This window comes from Pithys albifrons, chromosome 3 (assembly GCF_047495875.1).
Source record: "Pithys albifrons albifrons isolate INPA30051 chromosome 3, PitAlb_v1, whole genome shotgun sequence".
NCBI lineage: Eukaryota > Metazoa > Chordata > Aves > Passeriformes > Thamnophilidae > Pithys > Pithys albifrons.
In genome coordinates this window covers 3,965,478-3,987,565 of record NC_092460.1, presented here as the reverse complement: position 1 = coordinate 3,987,565, position 22,088 = coordinate 3,965,478, and the positions used below count along the sequence as shown (strand labels likewise).

Below are 22,088 nucleotides of genomic sequence, written 5' to 3'. Positions count from 1 at the left end.
ATGTATTAGTGCATGTCCTGACATGTTTGCATTGATGTCTTCAGTTTAAAGATCCCAATTCTTACCCCTCTGCATTAATTTGTTCCATTTCTGATAATCTCTCGATAGTTGTTTAATGCTGTTACCAAACTTCCTATAAATAACTCATATTATTTAGTGCAAACTTGACTTTCAGACTTAGACTTAAGATGTCAACTTTACAGGGAGGACTAAAAATACATTTCTTTTAAGTTCTGTGCAGTGAAAGATACATCTATTCTTTGTCACTAACTTCCTGATTTTATAAAAAATAAATACTTCCTAGATAAATTGCTTGCTGAGGTCCCAAAAGAATTTAAAAATCTTGCCTTGTTCTTTCCTCTCTTAAGAAAAACTGCTCTGGAGAGATGCAAGCTTTATTTTCTTTCCCTTCCTTATATTTATTCATTTTCCCCTCTCTTAACTTCTCAATCAAGGAATTATGTAAAACAACATCTGAATATACACAGATCTTATAACAAAGTGTGTAAGTGTATAAAATTATATTAGGTCTGACTAGGAAGTCTTTAAATGTCTGTCTAATGACTTTCCCCTAAGTGGCTTTTTTTGCTTTATATTTTCTTCCACATAAAGCCATTCCAAGTGCCAAACTGCAACCAAAATGGAATCATATTTTATTGTTCCTTTAATTTTCCACTAAGTTTTCCCTATTTGTTTGTTGCTGGGCTCTGGCTTTTCCCTCCTTTAGAATTTCAATTAGGCTGAGCTCTCAGGGTAGGTGGTCTGTAACACTAAACCATCGAGCAATCAGTTTTATGCTTTCCTTTCCAGCTCCAGCTTTCTTTTCCCAAACAACGGTAGGAAATCCTCTGTCTGACACAGTACAGGATAAAGAAAAACAAAAAGCAGCCCCATTTGTGATCCAGAGATATGCTCAGTGCTCTTAATGCCTCAAATGCCACGTGTTTTGATATAACAGAATACTTTAATCCAAAGGCAATTTAAATGATGGACAAAGTAATGGCTGGGAGAGAACAACAACAATAAACTTGAGCTTTAGAGTTGGCCTTGATCTAGAATTTGTTGGATTTGTACATCCAAGCAAAAGAAAACACTTAACTGTGGAGCTGAACTATAAACTTGAATAGAATAAATCTAGTTAGATCATGACACACACAAAAATTTACATTCAGAGAAAAGTAATTTTAAATAATTTGGATGCTTGACAATAACCCAAATCTGATGTCTCTCTAAATCATAAGGGGTCAGTGTGTTTCAGTTGCAAAGTTCCAAGCCTAAATCTACTCTGAAGTTAGAAGCTAAAATTTAAAATCAGGATAGAAAATTGAGGGCATTGTAACAAAAATAATGGGAATATTCTGAAAAGGAAAAAAAAAATAACCCAACATTTTTCCATTTTCAAACAGAAAGTTAATGTTGCATTTCATTTTTCTTAAACAGAAAATATGCAGTAATCCATGGCAGAAACATAATACAGGGGGTTCACCATCTCCCGTCAAAAATTTGGGTTGCTGGGAGAATAAAAGCAATTGGAAATGTGGAAATGAGGAAGTGAGGGAAGCAGAAGTTGAGCTGTTCCCAACAGCTGGGTTGGTGTGAAGTGGGAGACTGAACTAAAAGTCTGTCATGTTTTCCATGAAATTCTTCTCAAGTATCAAACACCACAATTTGGATTCTCTGATAACTAGTTATGGTTTTACTCAGTCAAAGGAAATAAAATTAATTTGTTCTCTCATAGGTAGGGGATTTGGCATTTGTAGGTTATTTTCACATATTTAGAGACTCTGACACTGCTGTAGCAGTACCTAAACCCCCAGTTTTTGTTTATCTGGTGCATATACTTGTAGCAAATAAGCAGCTCCTTTGGCTTTAAACTCCTTCCATACTTAGCTTGAACATGTAAAACATCCTTAAGTCTCTCTACTGTGATAGACATTTTATGGGGCAGCTTTATCTTCAGGATTGCTGCTCACCTCCAGCTCACACCACAGGCTTGCACAGGACTACCAGTAATAGTTACAATAAACAGTTCTAAACTTACATTTTATTATTAGATTAGAACAGATTTTATGAATATGGCCATCAATTCCCATAAACTCTCTTAGTGAAATCTTCCCTCTGATTTCAACTGGATGGGATTTCTGTCCTGGCAGACAACAAATTAATCAGAACTATCTCGTTACTTCAGGTCAGGTTTTATCTTCCCATTTTTACCAACTTTTGAAACACTGACCTCCCATCCTCGGTCTCTTGCTTCTCCAAGGCAATTTCCTTTGAGAAAGGGAATGGTCTGAAATGTTGTGGTTTGCAGTTAACAACTGATCAACACGTGAAGGATAGATATAAACCAAGACATTTATTCTTTCAGCATATTCCACTTATGCACTTCCTTTCACAGTCCTTTTCCCCCTGCAAAACACGATGTACATCACCTGATTGCCTGGGAATATGAATGACTTGGTGTGATTATTAGTCTGGTGGCAAAAAGCGGTCAAGACCTTTCCCAAGACCTCCATTTATAGCCTTAATTTGCATTATTCTTCAAGGATAAGTAAATTCTACCATGGTTTATCGCTTCATTGACAACCCCCTTGAAGCAGCCATGATAATTGCATTTCTTCCTGAAAGTGCAGGAAAACACTTGCTAAGCAGTTAAAAGCTTGTGGGCTTAGTTTTTTTTTTTCCAAGGGTTTTCTAAAGGAAGGGAATTAAATGGTTGCAATGAGACACAAACAACTACTGAGAGCCAGTGTCTGAAACCCTTGTTCATGCTGAACAGAACCTCAGGCAGTGGAATGAACCGATGGAAAGCAAATTATTTTTAGTTATTCAGGATAAAAAGGACAAAGTTAGTGACAAGTGTATCATCTTAGAGCTGACTGGAGAGTTCTGGTTCCTTTGTTCTATAAATCTATTCAAATTACAGCACAGCATTCAAACCAAGCAGAAAGTCTAAACAAGGGACTAACAGTGCTCCAATCTGCAGGGCTGGCAGGCACGATGCTTCCCCCTTAGATTATGCATGAAATTCATTTCACCCCAAAAGAAACCACAGCATCTTCTCAGCCTCCCAATTCCTCCCTGAGATACATCACTAAAATGTTTCTTGTTAATCTAAAGAGTTCAGGTTTAACAAAGAATCCCAGCAGACTCTGATAAGACAAGCTGGGAAAATAAACTGAAATGCAGAGTCAGCCCAGTGAAAGTTGCCTTTAATAGTGTGCAAAGCCTGGAGATGTTCTGGAGGCTACAATATTGTCTCCAGCTCTCTCTGACACCCTTGCTCCTTCCTGGGTTTATAACTTGCCTTGAGCATCAGCTGCTCTGCAAGCCTCAAATACCTTCTGCAAAGAGGCAGCCACAAACTGGGCAAGCTCACTTGCTTCTTGGTAAGCTTAGAAGGAGAGAAAGAGAGAGAAAAAGAACGTTTTAATCAGCAGCAGGAGGTAAAACTGGGTAAAAACCGAAGAAGAAAGTTCTCGTTGCTAGAGAAAGGTTTGTAATAGAAACAGCAACTCAGAGAAAGGTTTGTAATAGAAACAGCAACTCCCCTGCTGCAGAGGAAACTGCCTACAAAGCTTTTAAGGGGAAAGAGGGAGGCCAAAATGAAGGGAAAACCAGTGAAAGGTTATATTAAAAAAAGAAAAAAGTGCATTGGTATGTACTGGCTCCTTCAAATACAGGAAGGAATCATAGAGCTGGCTGTGTGAACTTTTAAAATTAAAACAAGAGTTGCTAGCAGGGCACTTATGAGCTGTAAGAGCAGCTGAAGACAGCTCACTGCATTCTGTTCCACGTGGTCTGACACTCAGCTCCCCTTCCACCTCCTGCTTCCAAGGGGCCAAGCCTTTCCTTTAAAATGGGAGTTAAGGGTCCTTGACAAACTAGCAGGAAAAGGGATGTACTACTGGCAGGGAAAATGGGAAATGCAAAAGTGAGAATTGTATAAATTCAAATTTTATTCTAATTTTATTGTGGTTAAGACCAATGGCCCAACTCAGGTATGGGAATCTAACTGGGTGCAAGGCAGTGACAGTGGCCCCAGGAGGGGCAGCTCCCAGGATGCAGGATGGATTGGGTTGGAAGAGACCTTAGAGACCATCTCATTCCACCCCCTGCCATGGGCAGGGACATCTTCCACTAGCCCAGGCTGCTCCAAGCCCTGTCCAGCCTGACCTTGAGTATTCTATGATGTTCTTGCATGCCTTTTTTTTTATTTGGATTTGGGAGGAACTCAGCTATGAGTGAGACATAAATATGCAATCAATGGGGTCTCCTCATTAAAAAAACCCAATTTTTTTCTTTGCAAGAAATTTGCACCAGAAAAAAGCACTGTACAGTTTTGGGTTTAGGTTCCTTTTTTATTAGGAGGAAAGACAAGTAGCCAGGAAGCAATGGTGCATCTTCACATGCCCCAGAGACAGAATAATTTCATAATCTGAACTTCCATCCTCTCTGTTTGGTGATCAGGTTAAATAGTCTGGGATTTTCAAACAGGATCTGGTCTGAGTCAACAGTCTCTGTCCCATTTACATCTGGTATGGCCACGGAAGCCTTGTCTTTCCCACCATGACCTTTTCCTGGGCAAACCACAAAGTATCTCCATCCAAAACAAGAAAAAACCCCCAGAATTTCAGCCACAAAGTATTTTCTTGATTATCTTAAATACTATATTTTTGACCATGACATGGCTTTTTATTGATAAATAGTAACAGACTTTGAAGTAGAAAAAATACAAATAATCACCTTATTCACTTAACTCATGAAAGCTCTGCCTAGAACCCCTCACCATTTGCTCTCAGACTTTGGGCTTAAGAAGAGAAGTTTGTTAAAAGAAAGGAAAAAAAGATTTCTGTTTAGAAATCAAGTTAGAGAAAAACACTTTGGAGAACGCTGCAAGGGCAGAGATCAGATGATCTTTGTGTGTTTCTTTAGGAGGAAAAAGAAGTTATGCAATTCCAGGCAGTCGTGTGGTATGGCAGCTGCTAAAGTTACTGCTAATTTTTATTAGAGCTGCCCAGAGCCAGAAAAAGGTCTGCTTTATAAGCAAGACCTTTTAAGAAATAAACTAAATCTTCCTGAGCTGGGAGGCCTGCAGAATGGAGAGAAGGAAAAAATAGCACTAAAAGTTCTTTTTCTAATTCCTCCCCCCAACCCAAATGATTCAGGAAACATTTCCCTCTCCCTTCCTGTTGCTGGTTTCTTTCTCATGTACATCCAATCAATCAAAAATGTATAATATTTACTAGTTTTCAGCCCAAATTCATGCTCAGTCCAAAAGGACTATTCACATGCATGATGTGTGTGAGCTTTTATTCACCCAAGGAATTTTATTCATGTGGCCCTGGGTGCAGGTTTAGCTGACCCTGCTGTGAGCCAAAGGCTGGACCAGCTGCTCCCCAAAGGTCCTCTCCAACCTCAGCCCCTCCGTGATCCTCTGAAACACCCACTGATTTGACTGTTTGCTAAACCTGAGGGTGGGATTTCAATACTACCAATGCCCTTGTGATATTTTCCAGGACTGAGCACCTGTGGCTCCTGTCTCTGAAAATCTGGGCAGAAATTAAACTGGATTCTGAGCCAGGCTCAATCCTTCCTTTCAGCACTGCACGTTTTTGTGCCCTTCAAAGTGCTGCGGATCATGGGAAAGAAAATAAAGGATAAATGCAAACACTACCAGATAAGATTCACCCCACTAAAGAGACCAGACATGATTCTTCCTATGTCATCTCATCTCTGCTCAAACAGGATTAATTTTGTACTGCTGTTAAATGGAGCATATAATTAATTAAGCAGTGGATACTACACTGGGGTTATGGATGGTAACTGTGCCAGTGCTAAAGGTGTACATGAGCAATCTGCTGCAGGGATGATATTCCTGAGATCCACAGGTCAAGTCCTAAAGTAGAGGCTAAATAAATTATATATAATTAAGAAAAAAAAGATTATTTTAATACCAGGCTTTGTTAAGACTGGGAAAGAGAAGCTTGTACCAACATAAGGGTTTTTTTTTCATATTCTGAATCTTTTTTCCACCTGCTTCACACAACTGAGGGACATTTAATGCATAATTTGAGTTGCAGACAAGACACTTGCACCATTTGAACTATCTGGGACCAGGACTCATCTAGCCTTTCACAGAAGTGAAGTTTCTTGGCATGTACAAGGGGATGGGATGTTTTTTCTCCACCCCATAAGTGCTCTCCCCATCTGTACCACTCCTCCTGCACCCCTAACAAATCCTGAGCTTTCCTTTTTTGATGTAATATTCCCCCAGTCTTTAAAACTCAAATTCCCCTTTCAGAGGTAAATTCTCTTTAGAGATACAAGACTTTGCAGATAAAAGCTTCTTTAAAGATGTTTCATCATAATGTCAAGCCTAACATAACACAAATTTACTTTGGATACTAAAATGCATAATAAAGCCTTAAAAGCAAAACATTATTTTCATTTAAAAGCCCCAGTGGTGAAGCAAAGTTTTTTAACTACTATTATTGTCAGCCCAGTACCATTTGTATTTATGAGAATCTAAAAACTTTACAAGTCCTGTAGTTGCACTTTTTAGTGGAACATAAAATAGTCAAGTTATGCAGTTTTAAAATGCATCAAAACATACAAAAAGTAAAGCAGCAGTCAACAATGTTGGAATTAATTTCCTAATGCTAATGTTGTCACATCTCAGGGTTTAAGGCCCAGAATTGCAGTTAATTGTGAATGATTTCCAATTTTTCATAATGTAAAGAATTAATTGATTAGGCACAGAAAAAAAAGCCTTATGTTGGGAAGGAGAATATGAATCTAAAGCAATTATTGCTATAGAATTTGCTATAGTAAATTTGACAAACCTCTCACTGAGCACTCTCATTTTCCATGTTTTCCTGTGTCAGGATTCATGTCTTACCATAAACTCACATTTGGCAATTTTGCAAAACACAAACAAAACCCCCACAGAGAAATATATTTTGTTTACTAACAAGCAGTAAGATCTTAATTGTCATTAAAACTACAAATACCACTAACTGGAAGTGACTTTGTGTTACACTTCTCACTAGGACAGTGCCGTGCTCTCGTTCTGAACACAAATCCCTCCACCAGAACGAACCAGGGCTGAGCTGCAGGATCAGGATTTGGGATCCCCAGGCAGATTTGATCTTTCTCCCACATTTGGCATTTTTCACACTTGCTGAACAAATTAAATTTTTAATTCCAAATGAAGAGTTATGCAAATGTGACTCAAGTGGCTTTTGAATAGTGCTGGTCTGAGCTTGCTCTTTTTGTCAGTTAATTTGCACTTACTTCATGCATATCTTTAACCCAATTGGCATGGAAATGTACCACATATGTACTAAATTAAGGATGATTGTGCCTGATTGCCCAATTATGATACAAAATGTGTGAAAATAGTTGATAGGACATTCTGTGTGTTTTCTCTAAAAAGACTCATCGCATTCAAAAATCTAAAAATAAAATCCAGCAGTTAATGGTTTGGCTTGAAATGTGGAAAACTGAACAGGAGATGATTTAAAATGCAATGAATTGTACCACATGTGAAAAGATTAAATTGTCCTATTGTTATATGCATTCTGAACACCCTTTAAAAAGAGTATTTGTTTGGAGTCTGACACTTTTCTCTCTGATTAGCTACAGAGAAAGAAACTGCTATTTCTCACTTCTTTGAAAGAGTAGTAATTCCTAAAACCAAAAATCTGCATTTCACAAGTGGGTTGTATTTTTTCTTTAACATAAGTATCCCAGCCATGGGCTGACCTGCAGCACCACAAATCCTCCTGGAGCCACGAGGTGCCACGCAAGGCTTGGAACAACCTTCCCACCACGGACTTGGGAGGAGGGAGCAATCTCTCTTTTCCTTGCACAAGGCAGGGGAGGCACCCACTAATAACTGGTTTACACAGAAAATTAGCAGGGATTGGTTTAGCAGAAAATGGTAAACACAACTGAGGGATAATGGATGGGGGAATTAATGAGCTCTGGGATAAGCAATGCAGGAGTCAATGGAGTGAGTCTCTTGCTTCATGCCAGATTTGACTGGAAGTCACCAAAGCAAGCTTGCATTTCCTTCCAGCTCTGTTCTTTGTGGTCCCAAACAAGTTTAACCACAGCAAAGAGAAAGAACTGGTAGGGGTGCATGGCATGTGCTAAAAAATCTGTGACTTTCACTGTGTTTTAAAGCATTGCATCTGTAGGATTTTCCTCCCACTCGCTCCATCCCTACGGTCGTGAAACGTTTGATGCAAGAGAATCTGACCTGGAAAGCATTTTCCTCATAATCACTTCTCTTTTTACTCAAGAGCAATTTCCTGTTGAACTGCACTTCCAACACAAACACGAACAACATCATTGAATTTCTCTGCAAGGACTGTGGGTGCTCCATCCCAGCCCCCAAAAGCAGAGCAACCTGGGCTTCCACCCTCTGGAGATGTTTCCCTGTGGCAGGGACATCAAAGGGTCTCTGTAGGGTGCACAGTCACAGAATCATAGAATGGATTGGGTTGGAAAAGACCTCCAAGATCATCAAGTCCAACCCTTGGTCCAACTCCAGTCCCTTTACCAGATCATGGCACTCAGTGCCATGGCCAAGCTCAGCTGAAAAACCTCCAGGGATGGGGAATCCACCCCCTCTCTGGGCAGCCCATTCCAATGCCTGAGCACTCTCTCTGCAAAGAATTTCATTCTGCTCTCCAACTTCAATTTCCCCTGGCAGAGCTTGAGCCCATCGTGCCCCCTTGTCCTATTGCTGAGTGCCTGGGAGAAGAGACCAACCCCCACCTAGCCACAACTTCCCTTCAGGGTGTTCCAGACAGTGTTGAGGTCACCTCTGAGCCTCCTCTTCTCCAGGCTGAACACCCCCAGCTCCCTCAGCCTCTCCCCATAGGACTTGTGCTCCAGTCCATGTGTCAGGAGAGAGCAGCAAGTGAGAGCAACAGGGATTGTGGGTTATTCCCAAAGGAAAATGGAGAATGGGGCTGTTGGGAGAAGTGCTGAAGGGTGGAAGTGCCAAAGTGCAGCAGCAAAGTCACACACAAAGCAAAGGTTTTGGAAAGCCAAGTGGCTCTGAGAACTGATGGCAGATCCATGCAGGTGTGGGCTCCTGGGTCTCAGAGAGACCCAGCACTGGAAGAGTCTCCAAATGAGACCAATTCCCACAACAGACTCTTTTCAATTGGCTTCTAAGTAGTTTGCGTGGAACTGCAATGACTGCAGCCACTCTGCAGGAAAACGGGCAGAATCCTCTGACTAAACTGTTTCCTCCCAAACTCAGTGTGAGCAGGGCAGGGCTGCAAGAGGAGGCCCTGAGCACCTCAGACAGCCCAGCAGCACTTGTCTTCTGGGTTGGGCTGAAGATTTGCACTGGTCAGAGGTAACTTCTTCACAAATGTATATATGCACCTTTGAATAAAAGTGGTATCCCTCCTAATTCCAGTAGTGGCAGCTCTCGCCCTGGTTTGTGCACAGTTGTCATGGTCCCCATCTCCAGAGCACTCAAGGTTTTACAGGACAAGTTTCATGTTGGCTAAAGACTGATACGGGTTGTTTTCAAGCAAATTGTGTTAGCAAGGAAAGCAAGAGCAGAGGGAGTGCAGGGTAAAGGACTTGTGCAGGAGAGAAGGGACTCCACACCATAATCCCATTAATTTAAGAAGTGTTACCCATAAGGGATCTATTCCTGAGTTTAGCAGAGCTTTTACTGATGATTTAATTACCTCTTTTTCATTCAGCATGCCCCTGAGAACAATATTCTAAGCTTCCACAGATTCAAAATGCCCACATTACTCTTAGGGTCAACATGCTGTGGACTTCCATTTAAAGGAAGAATAAAGTGGTGTGTAAATTTGAGGGGAACTCACGTAGGACATTTTCAAAAGCTGCAGCATGAAATGTGCTTATAACCTGAGCTCTGCAGTCTACTGATCAGTGAAGAGGCAGAGCCCATAGGTCACTAATACTAAAAACACCATTGCTTTCTTTGTTTGCAACATTTTGGTCCCATCCAATTTATGTGTTTTTTTGTTCATGGGAAGAACAATATTACAATTTTTAGTATAAAAATCCTGTTGTACCTCCTTTGTCCTCTGGCTCATCCCCCCATTTCCCCACTTCCCTGCCACAGCTCAGACTGCAGTGCTGGTATGAAATCAGGGAAATAAATTTATGAGAGGAAAAATGCAGTGATAACCAAAGCCAACTATTTTCATTTGTATTTTCCTCTTAAGGTTATTATTCCCTTTGGACTGAGCTGCAGGATCTCTGTTATAGCACAGGCACGAGGGTGCTTTGTAAGACACCATTAACACATAGGACAAAGGACTTGGAAAGTTTTCTGGGAGCATAAACTCCAAAAAGAGCTGACTCTGCTATAGCTGCACTCACTGCCCCGTCCTGTTCACTCTCCTCAAATACTCTCATGTGCTTGCGTGTCCTGGCAGGAACTCCAACAGCCAATTTTAAGTCACTGTCTGAAAATGTTTTCTTCTAGAAAATTAATTCCTAAGTGTATGTAGCTGCACAGTAAATCTTGTTTGCAGAGCTGAACTTTTCCATTCATGACAATGAAAAAATTCTGTTTAATCTATTTGCTTGTCAGAGTCCAGCTAGTGCTGGCACTGGTGTCCTGCTAGCACATATAGGCTTAGGATTACCCTACTAAAGCTGGCATCGTTTGAAAAAGTGCTCACCAGCAAATCAGAAGTTTAAGGTGTGTTTAGTTAATAATTTTATTTACTGATTACTTGTGGAAGTTTCCTGTGAGTGGTGATAAGTGAAGGGGGCACACAGTGTAGCACAACCGTGCACTGACAGTCCAGCCAGACCAGCAACACACTGAGCCCTTTCAGCCACAGACTCAGTCTGGTGGAAAAACTAGACCCATCACGCACCGGCAGACCACAAGGAATGTTTCTTCTTTTATTCATTCACTCAGTTTTAGAGCCATCCTTGCCTCAGCAGCAGATGCCTGTGTCACTGGCAGGGAAAGGTACACTGTGCTCCTTTCTCGCCAGTCCTCTGTGGCTGATGGACTTTCTCTGTGCTGACCTGATTTTTCAGAGGCTCCACTGTTAAAAGAGCTACCAAATTAATTTTGCTGAAAGCCACCTAACCTCCTCCTGTGAGCAGAAAGTGGCTCTGCCAAAACAGCTCACTTACTGCAGAGTGAAAAATGGTAAAATGGCAGCAAATGGCAAATTCTGTTTGTAGGTCCACAGTAGAAGACTCACTAAAAAGTTTCATTGTTCTTATGTGTAATCTGTGAAGAAATCCACGTACTAGAAAAGCAGCCTGTAATTTGTAGCACATGAGTGTGCTTTGGGGAAAATCAATCAAATGCACTAAGACGTGTTCTCAACTCCTAAACTAATGATCCTTCCTGTGAGCAGCATGAAACACCAGGCAAGTCCCAGATGGCATAAATCCTCCAGGTTTCAGCAGAGCTGTGACAGTTTATACTACCTCAACAGTACCCTAATTGTGCTTAAAACTTTTTGAGGTGGTGAGCAGTCAGTGTTTCAAAAGCCCCCTTCTTTTTCTAAGCAGTCCAGGAGCTAAAAAACAAGTTTACTGGTTAGTGAGAAGAGAATGCCATATTTAATTTATAATCTTTCAGAGCTGATGTGCTTAAAAATAAAAACTCTGAAAATCTAATTTTCTCTTAAGAAATGCCAAGCAGCTGTGTAGAGGCATTCACGGCTGGGACCTGAACCAACTTCTGGTAAGAGAGGAAATGAGGACCATTTTGTTATCCTGACAAAAATGAAATCTCTGAGAGCTCTAATTCCTTTGCAGAAAAATCAATACTTTCAGCGTGATTTTAACGTGGCAATTTGCTATGGAACATCTTAAACAATAGCTCAGTAAATCACTAGTACTGCATGAAATCAGCTGCTTGCTTTGAACACAGAAGTACAGAAGGGCATGAAAAATGTGTAGTCAAAGCAGAGGAAATCTCCCAGAATCAGGACTTCCTCACTCCTAAAGTAATTGTGAAACATCTGAAAACAGACACACCTAAGAGGCTTTGGTTTATAGAGAGAAGTTACAAAAAGACCAAGATCCAAAGAACTTCTAGAACTAATTTCTCTCTCTGCCTCAGATTACCTCAGTTTACAGAGTTAGATACTATTAAACAGTGAGGGGAAATTATTAAGCAGTTAATAGCTATAACATGATCTTCACAGCCCTATATAAGCACTAAATATCATTATTTAACAGATTCTGTAAAAGAAAATACAAGGAAAAAGGCTATTTCTCTGTATTTGTTACACACTGCTGTGATGACTGAGCAGCACAGACCATGCACCATTCATCTTGATGTGTCATTTAGCAGTAGAAACATACACCTCAGAGTGACATTACTTATTTCAGTGATATAAAAAGGCCCCAAATCCTCATTTTACAGTCAATTCAAGTCAATTCTTGAACCTGATTAATTCTGCATTTAACCTTCTAAAAAAGTATAGAACAGGAAATCCAAATTACGTAAGGAAAATATGTTTTAAAACGATCTCTGACATAATTCCAAGTTTATCTCTGTACCAGTTTGTCAGGGGATAGAATTTGCAAGCAAACATCAATAAAACAATGCATTTTCTATCAGTTATGAACAGTACCCCGTATGTGTCTGTATTTTACACTCCCTAATCCCTGTTCACTAATTAGAAATGTTGTGGCAGTTCTGAAAAATGAGAAATGACACTCTTATTTGATATATGCTGCAAAACACATCCACCAGAAGATCTGCAGCAAAGAAACATTTTCCAAAAGGAAATCAAATGATTCGTGTTTTATTTCATTGCAAATTCTCTGTGATGGATGCTGGAATTAATTTGGGAGATGTTATGCTCAGCAGCTTATATTGGAATAGGAATAAGAATTCTTTGTGAAAGAGTCTGTTTAAAATCATGCTGACGACACATAAAACCTTAACATTGAATGAACAAGTCAAAGAAGTTCTAGATAGCTAAATTCAGTCCTAAATAGTTGTTACCATCTTTCTTTACCATTTTTTAAGTTTTTGAAAGCAAATATGACCCACTAGGATGCTCTATGATGTGCCAAAGTTCCAAGTCCTCCAGCTGTGTCCTGCTAGTTACAGCTACATCTGTAAATGATTTTTCAGCCAAACTGCCAAATCAAAACTTTGGCAGTGTGAAGGTTATTAAAAAAAAAACCCTCCAGGAGGACACTCTCAACTGGACATTACCCAGTTTTCATCTGGAGAGTTTACAGGGTATTTCAGTTGTCTAAGATAGCTGGACATTAGGATGACAAAGCTGGCTGAGATGCCTCAATGCAGGAATATCTCCCTTTTCTTTAGCCCACAGGAAGGTTAGATATAGTGAGCTAAATTTAAATTGCAGAGAATACAGGGTGAAACAGCTGCTCTCAGGAGCTCATCTCCACACTACACATACTCTGAGGGCTCTGTGTTAGGGCACCTGAGTCTGGTGCTATGAACTGGATGCCTGCAGTGGTGGGGGTGCATTAAATGAATTAATTTTATCTAAAAAGAAATCCAATTAGCACACTCGGAGACTGCTCCACAATGGGAGTCAAACCACATTAGCCGGGCACCACTCAGAGACTTCCTTCAACAGGCCACTCCTGATCCAAACTGAGATGCTGCTGTAGAGGCACCCAAAGCCAACTCTTGGGAAACAATGTGCTCAGTTTTCATCAGTGTTTTGTATATATTTAGAGGTGAGAAGAGTGAATATGACAATGAGTTTGTGGTCAGCACAACAAGAGTTGTCAACACACATCAATTCATGTCAACACATGGGTTCTTGCTACCCTTGGTGTGTTATTAATACAACAAATTGCACTAATGTCTTTATTCTGGGCTTTCCTCTTATGTGGGAAATGTAAGTTGGACTGTGGCAAAGACCTTGCACAAACACTGCTCCCACAGGCATGGCTCTGCTCAGGGAGGGGCCACAGCCAGGAGGCAAAGCAGGAAAGCTCACCCAGCCTGTGCCTCTTAGGTCTTTCATGTGCTTCCAGCAGAGTGGGATTTAGATCCTTAACCTGGCCAGCACTAGTGCTGCCAAATGCTAAACTCAGGGAGCAATTGGAGCGGTAAAGAGTGAGTTTAAAAAAAGAAGGAGATTGGACTCTGAGCAACCTGGTCTGGTGGAAGGTGTCCTTGCCCATGGCAGGGGTTCAAACAAGATGAACTTTAGGTCCCTTCCAACCCAAACTATTCTATGGTTGTATAAAAAAAAGAAAAGGCAGTAAGCAGAAAGCAACTGTGAGCAGATTGTGGCTGGGGGAAAAGGTTGGCTGCCCAAAAATCAGTAAGTAGAAAGCAACTGTGAGCAGATTGTGGCTGGGGGACAAGGTTGGCTGCCCTTGCCCCCTGTGCCATGGGCACCTTCCACAGACAAACACTGTCTGACTGCAACTGCTGATGGAGTGACGGGGCTTGTGCTCCAGGAGGCTGAGCTGGTTTTGGGTGGAGAGACCAGGACATTTCCCAACCTTGGGCTATCTGATCTTACAAAGTTTTGGTTTTCACAGGGTTGTTTGGTTTATGGGACTGAGCACTACTTCACAAACGGATGTCAGCTTTCCAAACACGCCGCGGGGAAATTTGGGCTTATGGGAAAACGTTCAGTTCAAACAGAATCACACAGTTCTCACAAAACTGTCCAGACTTTTCCACAATGATGTTACATCATATATATAGTTTAAGCAACTCTGGATCATTTCACAGCTCAGCTTCTTATCTTTTTATAGTTCTGCTACCGTGGCTCTGTTCTTTCCCATATGAAGAAACATAATTAATATTTTATATCTTTGCTAAATTGTGAATACAATTTACCATAACAGTACAGAAAAAGGCAAATACACTTTGTCCCCTGCCAACAGAAAATCCTTAACAGCTGTTTATTGCTCATTTGCAAAACATAAGAGCAATGGAATTCCATTACTTAGAGAAACTGGCTGTTCCATGATATCCTTGGCAACAAACACCACACTTATCTTTTTGAACAATAGACTCTCAAAGTTTCTCCAGCCTACAAAAATAAGACAGTGAGGAATACTTTTTCTTAACTGCAAAATGCTAAACAATGGAACTGACTCACCATCAGCTGCATTTTGTTTCATGAAAACCAACCTTTTTCTCACTCCCTCCCCCCAGAAAAGAAATTTGCTCACTGCAAGTTGTGAGAAACGTTTCATCTCTTTCACAGGAAGGACTTTTTACTGAGGTCAAGACTTTGGCAAAATGAGAAGAAATTCAGACTTACAAACAACACAACAGTAAGGAAGTAACTTAGGTTTATAATAAACCATATAGGAATTGCAGGGCAGAACTTTTTCTGACTTTTCAAAACTTGGAAATACTAAGAAAAACAATATCATGGTTCACACCACAGATATTCCACATATGGTTTTAACTAAATAACTTACAAGTTTCCAATAGCTTAAAAAAGAACTATCTGTGGCATACCAGATAGATGCTAGCTCCCCAGAAAGTCAGGACATGCACATACCATCCATAATCTGGTTTCTATATTTAGGTAAGAACTATACCTAAAGCCATGGAGGTCAGCACTGAATCAAGTCAAGCATGTTTTAACAGACATATCTCCTAGACAGTGTTTACCACGGTGCATTTCTCCCAAACCCACGCCAAACATGCCATTGGAAGACCTGAGCTGGGACTTGCACTATTAAAAGACAGTGACTTCACATACCTCAATAATCCTGTCATGAATCTGCAGCCCTCCTTCCTTCGCAGCAGGCCCCGTGTCAACTATTTTCGATACAAAAATTCCTTCGCTCGATGACCCATCTTGATTGTCCTTTAAGGATGAAAAGAAAACCACATTGCTGTACCTCAAACTAACTCTCATTTGCCCTCAGCTAAAGCTTGTCCGTGTCACAGCAGTGCCTGTAATTTGAAAGAAATGTTCTTATTGATGTCTTTAATATGGAATTACTCTGTGCTAATGAGAACACCTGATACTCCCATTTTGAAAGATTAAACAACCAGGGACAGATTTCCATTAGGTAAATTAGTTGTGTGATAATCATTTTCCTCTGACTTAGGCCAGCTCAGTAGTAATTGTCATTACCATTATTCTCAATGTAAAATCCACTGAGATGGAGCCTGTTTGCACATCAAACAGAAGACAACACTGCATTTTTATTTTTAGTTGCACAGCTCTTTCTCTGGAGACTTAAAAATAAACCAAGAAAACAACTTTTATCTAACAAGCTATTTTCATACTCCTGTGTATTGTGTCACCACCTTCTATCAGTGCAGAACAATGTCCCAGAAAATAGAAAAACTATGAAGAGAGTATAACTTCCAAGTGAATTCACTAGGAATAAATTGTGATTAATGTCAGATTTCTGAGCAGCTAAGAAGTAGTTCTGAATACTTTCTAAATTACTAGGACAAGGTATAATCCACTCCTTGATCTAATTAAAGTCATATGCAGCAGCTCCAGCCAACAGGCATCCAGAAAAAATACATTAGTGAGTGTATGGTGCAGGAAACATCTGCTGAAATCACAGAATTCAAAAGTAAGTTGTTTAATTTACATCCCTTCACCTGCACATGGGGTGGAACCTCTGGTGGAAAGAGAAGTAAATAATGTGGGGTTTTTTTAATGAAAGGACCTAAAGCTGTGGGCTCTCAACCCATGATCTGAGAGACACACCACGGGTTTCATCATTTTGGGAGTGACACTGCACCAATATTGGCGTTGCTGGCTGTGATGAGATGCACAAATAAAAACGCTGTGAGAGAAAACAGGCATCCAATACACATCTCAGTGTAAGATTTGCTCTGAAAGAATCACAAGAGAACCAAATGCTTGTCAGCAACATTTTTCCTCTAAGTGTTGACCTACATGCTTTTCCCAACTGCAAAGGGCAAACATATTTTAACAATTAACATACCACGCACGGTCGGCCACCAATAATATTAAATCCAAGAGAGCCAGAGTCCCGATGGAGGACGAGAGTCAGTGCTTTGGTTTCTTCCCCCTGCAAAGAGCAGACAAACACATTCAAAACCTTTGTGTGCGTGGGTAAAGTAGGACAGATAATACTGCCATCCAGGTCTGGTGGGTTGGTTTGTTATTTTTTTTACCCCCATGCAGTTTAGAGAAAAATGTTTAGAATAACTTTGCAGGAGCAAAGTCAGCACTCCCAGCCACAGCTCCAGCCACCCCACCGAGCTCCAGCAGCAGAGCCACCCCCAAGATTTATGTGTCTTTTTTATTGAGATCTACAGTGAGACACTTAACAGCAACAGAAGAGTTTTATATGTAATACTGGTTCCTGCAACTACTTGACCTAGTCATATGTGATGTGTTATGTAAAATACTCCATGTTTCCAGTAGTCAAACTCTTGACTTTTCTATAGCTTGGGGGTGACTGAATCTGAGAACTGGATCCTTAAGTTGCTTTTCTCTAGTGCTGGCTACATGACAGTGTTTTAAACAGTATCAAACACAGTGTTATACAACAGAAAGTCTCTAGTGAGTTTCAGAAAACAGTTATTAAACACAACTGCTACGCATTTTGCCAAAGGCCTAGAATGGCATTTGCTATTCACAGCACCTGCCATGCATAATTTTTTTTCTCTGGAATTTTAACACTAGCAAAACAGAAATCTTCCATCATTGAAAAACATTATGTTAATCCCCCTAAAATATGAAATTCTGCAGTGAATAGTTGGCCGGACAAAAATTGTACAACAAAGGTAGACTGGATGGACCTGTAGTATTTGATGGACTGTGTGATTATTCTTTGTTACCCTTTTCTCTTATTCCAACTTGTTCCTAACTATGAACTCCTATAAAATGTTCTTTATGCCACAGTGATGCTACTTGGGTCTATTAACTTTCAAAAAGACAAAAGTGAGTGCATGTACTGTTAAAGACAACTAAATGTACACAATGTTCCCTCTTCAGTCTCAATCCAGTGGCTGTTATTTACAGCACAACACCACAAAACTATACAACAGACAACAGCAGAGCACTTCAAAATGCCATTTATTTTAGAGATCAAAATAGGGTTGGTATGTTCTGTATCTAGAGATACAGATGAACTTTTCTACATCCAAGACCTTTTCCTTTTGTTTTATCCAAAGGGTGAAAAAGTTATGAACACAAGAAAGTTTGAGGAAGTTATCTTACAAGTCTGGTTTTCATAACCAATTAATGACAAAAATTACAACAGTTGCATTGTAATTCAACGCAGATGGTTTTAGTTTATGCATTTTTCTCCTAACATGTCAATTTGAAGTTGTCAATCAAATATTAATGTCTATTAAACTCATAAAAAATGTCAAAGTAATCCTGGATTACTGAACTACTCCTATAGATTTGGGGATGATAAGGAAGCCCAATTCCCTACCAGTGTGAACTGGCAGAGCTCCACTGACCACACACTTCACCACAGGGGAGCTGCACTAACACACTCTCCCTGAAAATGTGGTTTACAACTTTTATGTCCGTTTCTGATCATTATCTTCACTGCAGGTTGAATAATAAATAGAGGTGGACCCGATACAGAGAAACATAAACAAACTGTGATTTTAGTTCAATTTGCCTGCACTAAGCATCAGTAAGAACCCGGTAACCAGGACTAAAAAGAATTAAGTAAAAGCAATTTCCCTGCCAGTCTACAGACCCAGACCTCAGACAGGATTTCAAGGAACAAATTTCCAGTCCCATGAGACCACTTTCAGGGATGAATGATTCAGGATTTGAAAGACAAGCACATGCTAGCACCACTGTTTCCTTCTCCTATTATGCCTTTTTAAGAAGGCAAATCAATTAGAACAATCAAGAAACAATTATGGCATTGCTCTCAAGACACTTTCAGTAATTAAAATTGAATGTTTTCATTAAAGCCTCCTTATGTGGCTATGATTTGACGCTTCTATACCTGGCTGAATAAGCACGAAAGCAGTATATTAAGTTGTGGGGAAAAAACCAACTAATGTAGTTTTCTGTAGGTACTTCTGAACAAGTACTTCTGTCCACAAGGGCTTTAAAGAAACTTTCCAGCCGTTTCTGGTGGATTTGTACACTGTCTGCCTCTTCCCCATGGCACCAGTCTTGTTCCAGAGCACTAATCCCACCGTGCACACAGAACTGCCCCAGCACCAGGGAGGCAGCACCACTTTGCCTTAACACCTGGTCACTTTTGCAGATTCACATCTCAGGTCTTAACGATTTTTTTTAACAACTTTCTTCGCTTCGTAAGGAAGCCACGATGCAAATGACTTTTCCAGGGCTTTGCCTTTCTCTTCCCCTCCAGCCTCTGGCGTTCCAGCAGAGCAATCATTAAACAGTGAGGTAACTGTGGAAATTGGTGGCCGGCGTCCAGCCCTGCCCCGGCAGCTGCTTCGGCAGCAGACCCGATGGTTACTGGCATGTTGTATTCCCACAGCTGAGCAGAACTCTTAAACATAATTCTTGAAATTACTGTACTTCTCAGCTGACTAATGTGGAGCTAATAGACTGCTTTTCCCATTAGATAGTGAAAGACTAATTTCTTTGGTAGTGCTGTGGCTGAAAGGTCTGTCTTCATCAGAGGAGGCACTTCAGCTCCTTGTTCACTGGTGAAAGGGCTGAGAGGACCAGCCTGGCACATCCTGCTCAGGGACAGTTTGAGAAAAACACATCATCTTGTTTTAAAGAACTTCATCTGGCTCTTGTGGAATTCAAACTCGTGTCACCACAACCAGAGAGGTATTAGAGCAGAGGTCCTAAATGTCAGATCATATCTGGTTCCTGTCTGGCAGAAACATTTAAAGTCCGTCCCTGTCTCTGGCTGTCAGGCCAGCGGAAGGGTTTCCACCACGGGCTGCAGCCAGCACAGCCAAGAACTGCTTCCGATTGCCCCTCGCTCCCTCCTTCCCCAAGGACTTTGCCGGCTGTGTAAACAAGGCAATGACCAGTTCAGCTTATCAATAGGTGTGCACAGTGGTATGTTTCACCAAGGATTAGGAGCTGTTTGAATAGTACGAGGTTTTTCTTGATTGTTTAGACTTTGATTTTACAGGATTGACGTGTCTGATCAAAAGAAATACTAATTTTGAATGAGACTCACTACCTTCCTTACCACTCTCTCCTCAAGCTCATCCACAATAACCCTCACCTCTTTCCACCAAGGAACAAATAGTCACTTTCTGACTAAGCCCTCAAACTTGTCTTTTTGGAATAAGCCCAGATCAGACATCCAGTAAATACACAGTAAAATTAGTGTTCTCTCAGTGGTATGGAATATACATGGATAACACAACTGGGGTCACTTAAGGCACATCTACCTGCTGAAGGGGCTTATAAAATTGTGAGATATTTACAGACAAGTGTGTGTATAAAATACGTATTTTATTTATGTCTTCTCTCAGTATAGTTATGGCAGTGTTACAGAACTCACTTTGGCAATGGTGGATGAAAGTACAGCAAAGCTGTGATTCATCCAGTATCACAAAGAAAGTCTATACTTAGGTGAACCCACAGCTGGGTCTCCAAAACTGCCAAAAGATCTCAAATTTGGGTCTTTCATGAATGGCCTAATGCCATATGACTAAGCATTTAAACAGAACTGTACGTGGGCATTCCTTCTGTTTTGACTACAGGATATGTCATCTGATTTATTCTAGATTGGTTCTACCTCTGTGGCAACAAGCAGCCACCAGGCTGGGAAGTCAGAAAAGCCTTTTTCTTCATTTATTGAGGAGCCAGAACATTCAACAGTAAGTTCTGCAATCACTATATTTAAACTGTGAACCCAGACAGTTAGTGCTCAGCCTACGTGTGTTTGACAGAGACCACACTATTGTAACATAGAACAAAATACACGTAATATGAATAATGGTCATAATAAAATAATGATGGAAAATCAGTTATTCCACATTGTCATACACGTAATCCCTGTGTTCAGGGAGTTAATCCTTAGGCAAGTATGTACATCCTGCTCAGTGTTCCTGCACAGTCTATGCCAGTGTCCCTGAGAAAATACCCCCACAGTGTAAACTTGTCAGCATTCCACAGCTCAAAACTGGTAAAGCATCCCCTGCACTAGGTGATTACCACGTGTTTTTTTAAAAACTCTCTAGTGCACAAAGATGCAAGTTTCCTGATTGTACTTCTCTGTGAGCAGGGCAGTGGAAAGCTGTTAGTGTTGGCGAGCTGCCCAAAATGCTGTGAAAGACATGTAATTGATTGACCGCTAGACCACGAGTCTGTGGTGACATGACACCTTCCAGCTTTCTGCAGATTTGTGGCTGCTTCAGAAAACAGTATAACAGCCTTTTGTAACAAGGCTGAAAACCAGCACAGTGCTCCCGGCCAGCTGTACCTATCCATAAATTTGATAGAAAGTATAGCTGGAAACTACATACCGTGAGCATTTACAGCTATGAAGCAGCACCTCTCAGCCTAACAGCAGCTCACGACACTTCACAGAGCTGAATAATGCAAAGCCAACATTATCAACACCAGGAAAGGAAGGAGGGGCAGTGTGAGAATAAAGGAGAGCAGAGATGACGAGGTAGGGATTTGGTGAGATGATTTCTGACAGCAGGACTATGTGGAGGGCTCTCCTGTCATGGGCCATGGGGAGGGAGCAGGGGCAGTCCTGTGCCAGGCTGGGAGCAGAAAGTTCTGCAGCATGGCATGGCAAAGTACTGTAGGAAAAGGAGGGGACAGAACTGTGGTGAATCTTGATATGAATGCGAACCCCCAATTTAACAGCTTTACTAAGTTTATAACCAGCACCACACCCAGTATCGCCAGAAGTTAAAACAGTACATTAAGTATTAAAATATTTTCTGTTTTGAGTTAGGAAACATGGTGTGTTCTAAAAGGAAACATTTCTAAAAGGAAAAAGGAAGGGGGAAAAACCCCCTCTAACATGAAGTTTTATTTCCTTTACACAACTTTTAGAGCCTCAACATTACCAAAGGTGTGAATACAGATGTTTGACAGTTTTGAACAGTTTAATACTGCTGTGTCTGAGCACATTCCAGGTCACTGGGAGGACTCTGAATGTCTTCATTTAAAAGATAATTGGCTTCTAGGACTTCCCTCACTGGG

General features: G+C 40.7%; 1 protein-coding gene across 1 annotated transcript in view; it reads right to left on the bottom strand.

Moving 5' to 3' along the window:
• PDZRN3 (PDZ domain containing ring finger 3) overlaps positions 1–22,088 on the bottom strand; it is a 136,431-nt gene that overhangs the window by 112,607 nt on the left and 1,736 nt on the right. The window contains exons 2-3 of the mRNA XM_071550220.1: positions 16,930–17,016; positions 15,717–15,824 (exon numbers count right to left, since the gene is read on the bottom strand). Coding sequence (XP_071406321.1) covers positions 15,717–15,824; positions 16,930–17,016 — 195 coding nt within the window. The remainder of the gene's footprint in view (positions 1–15,716; positions 15,825–16,929; positions 17,017–22,088) is intronic.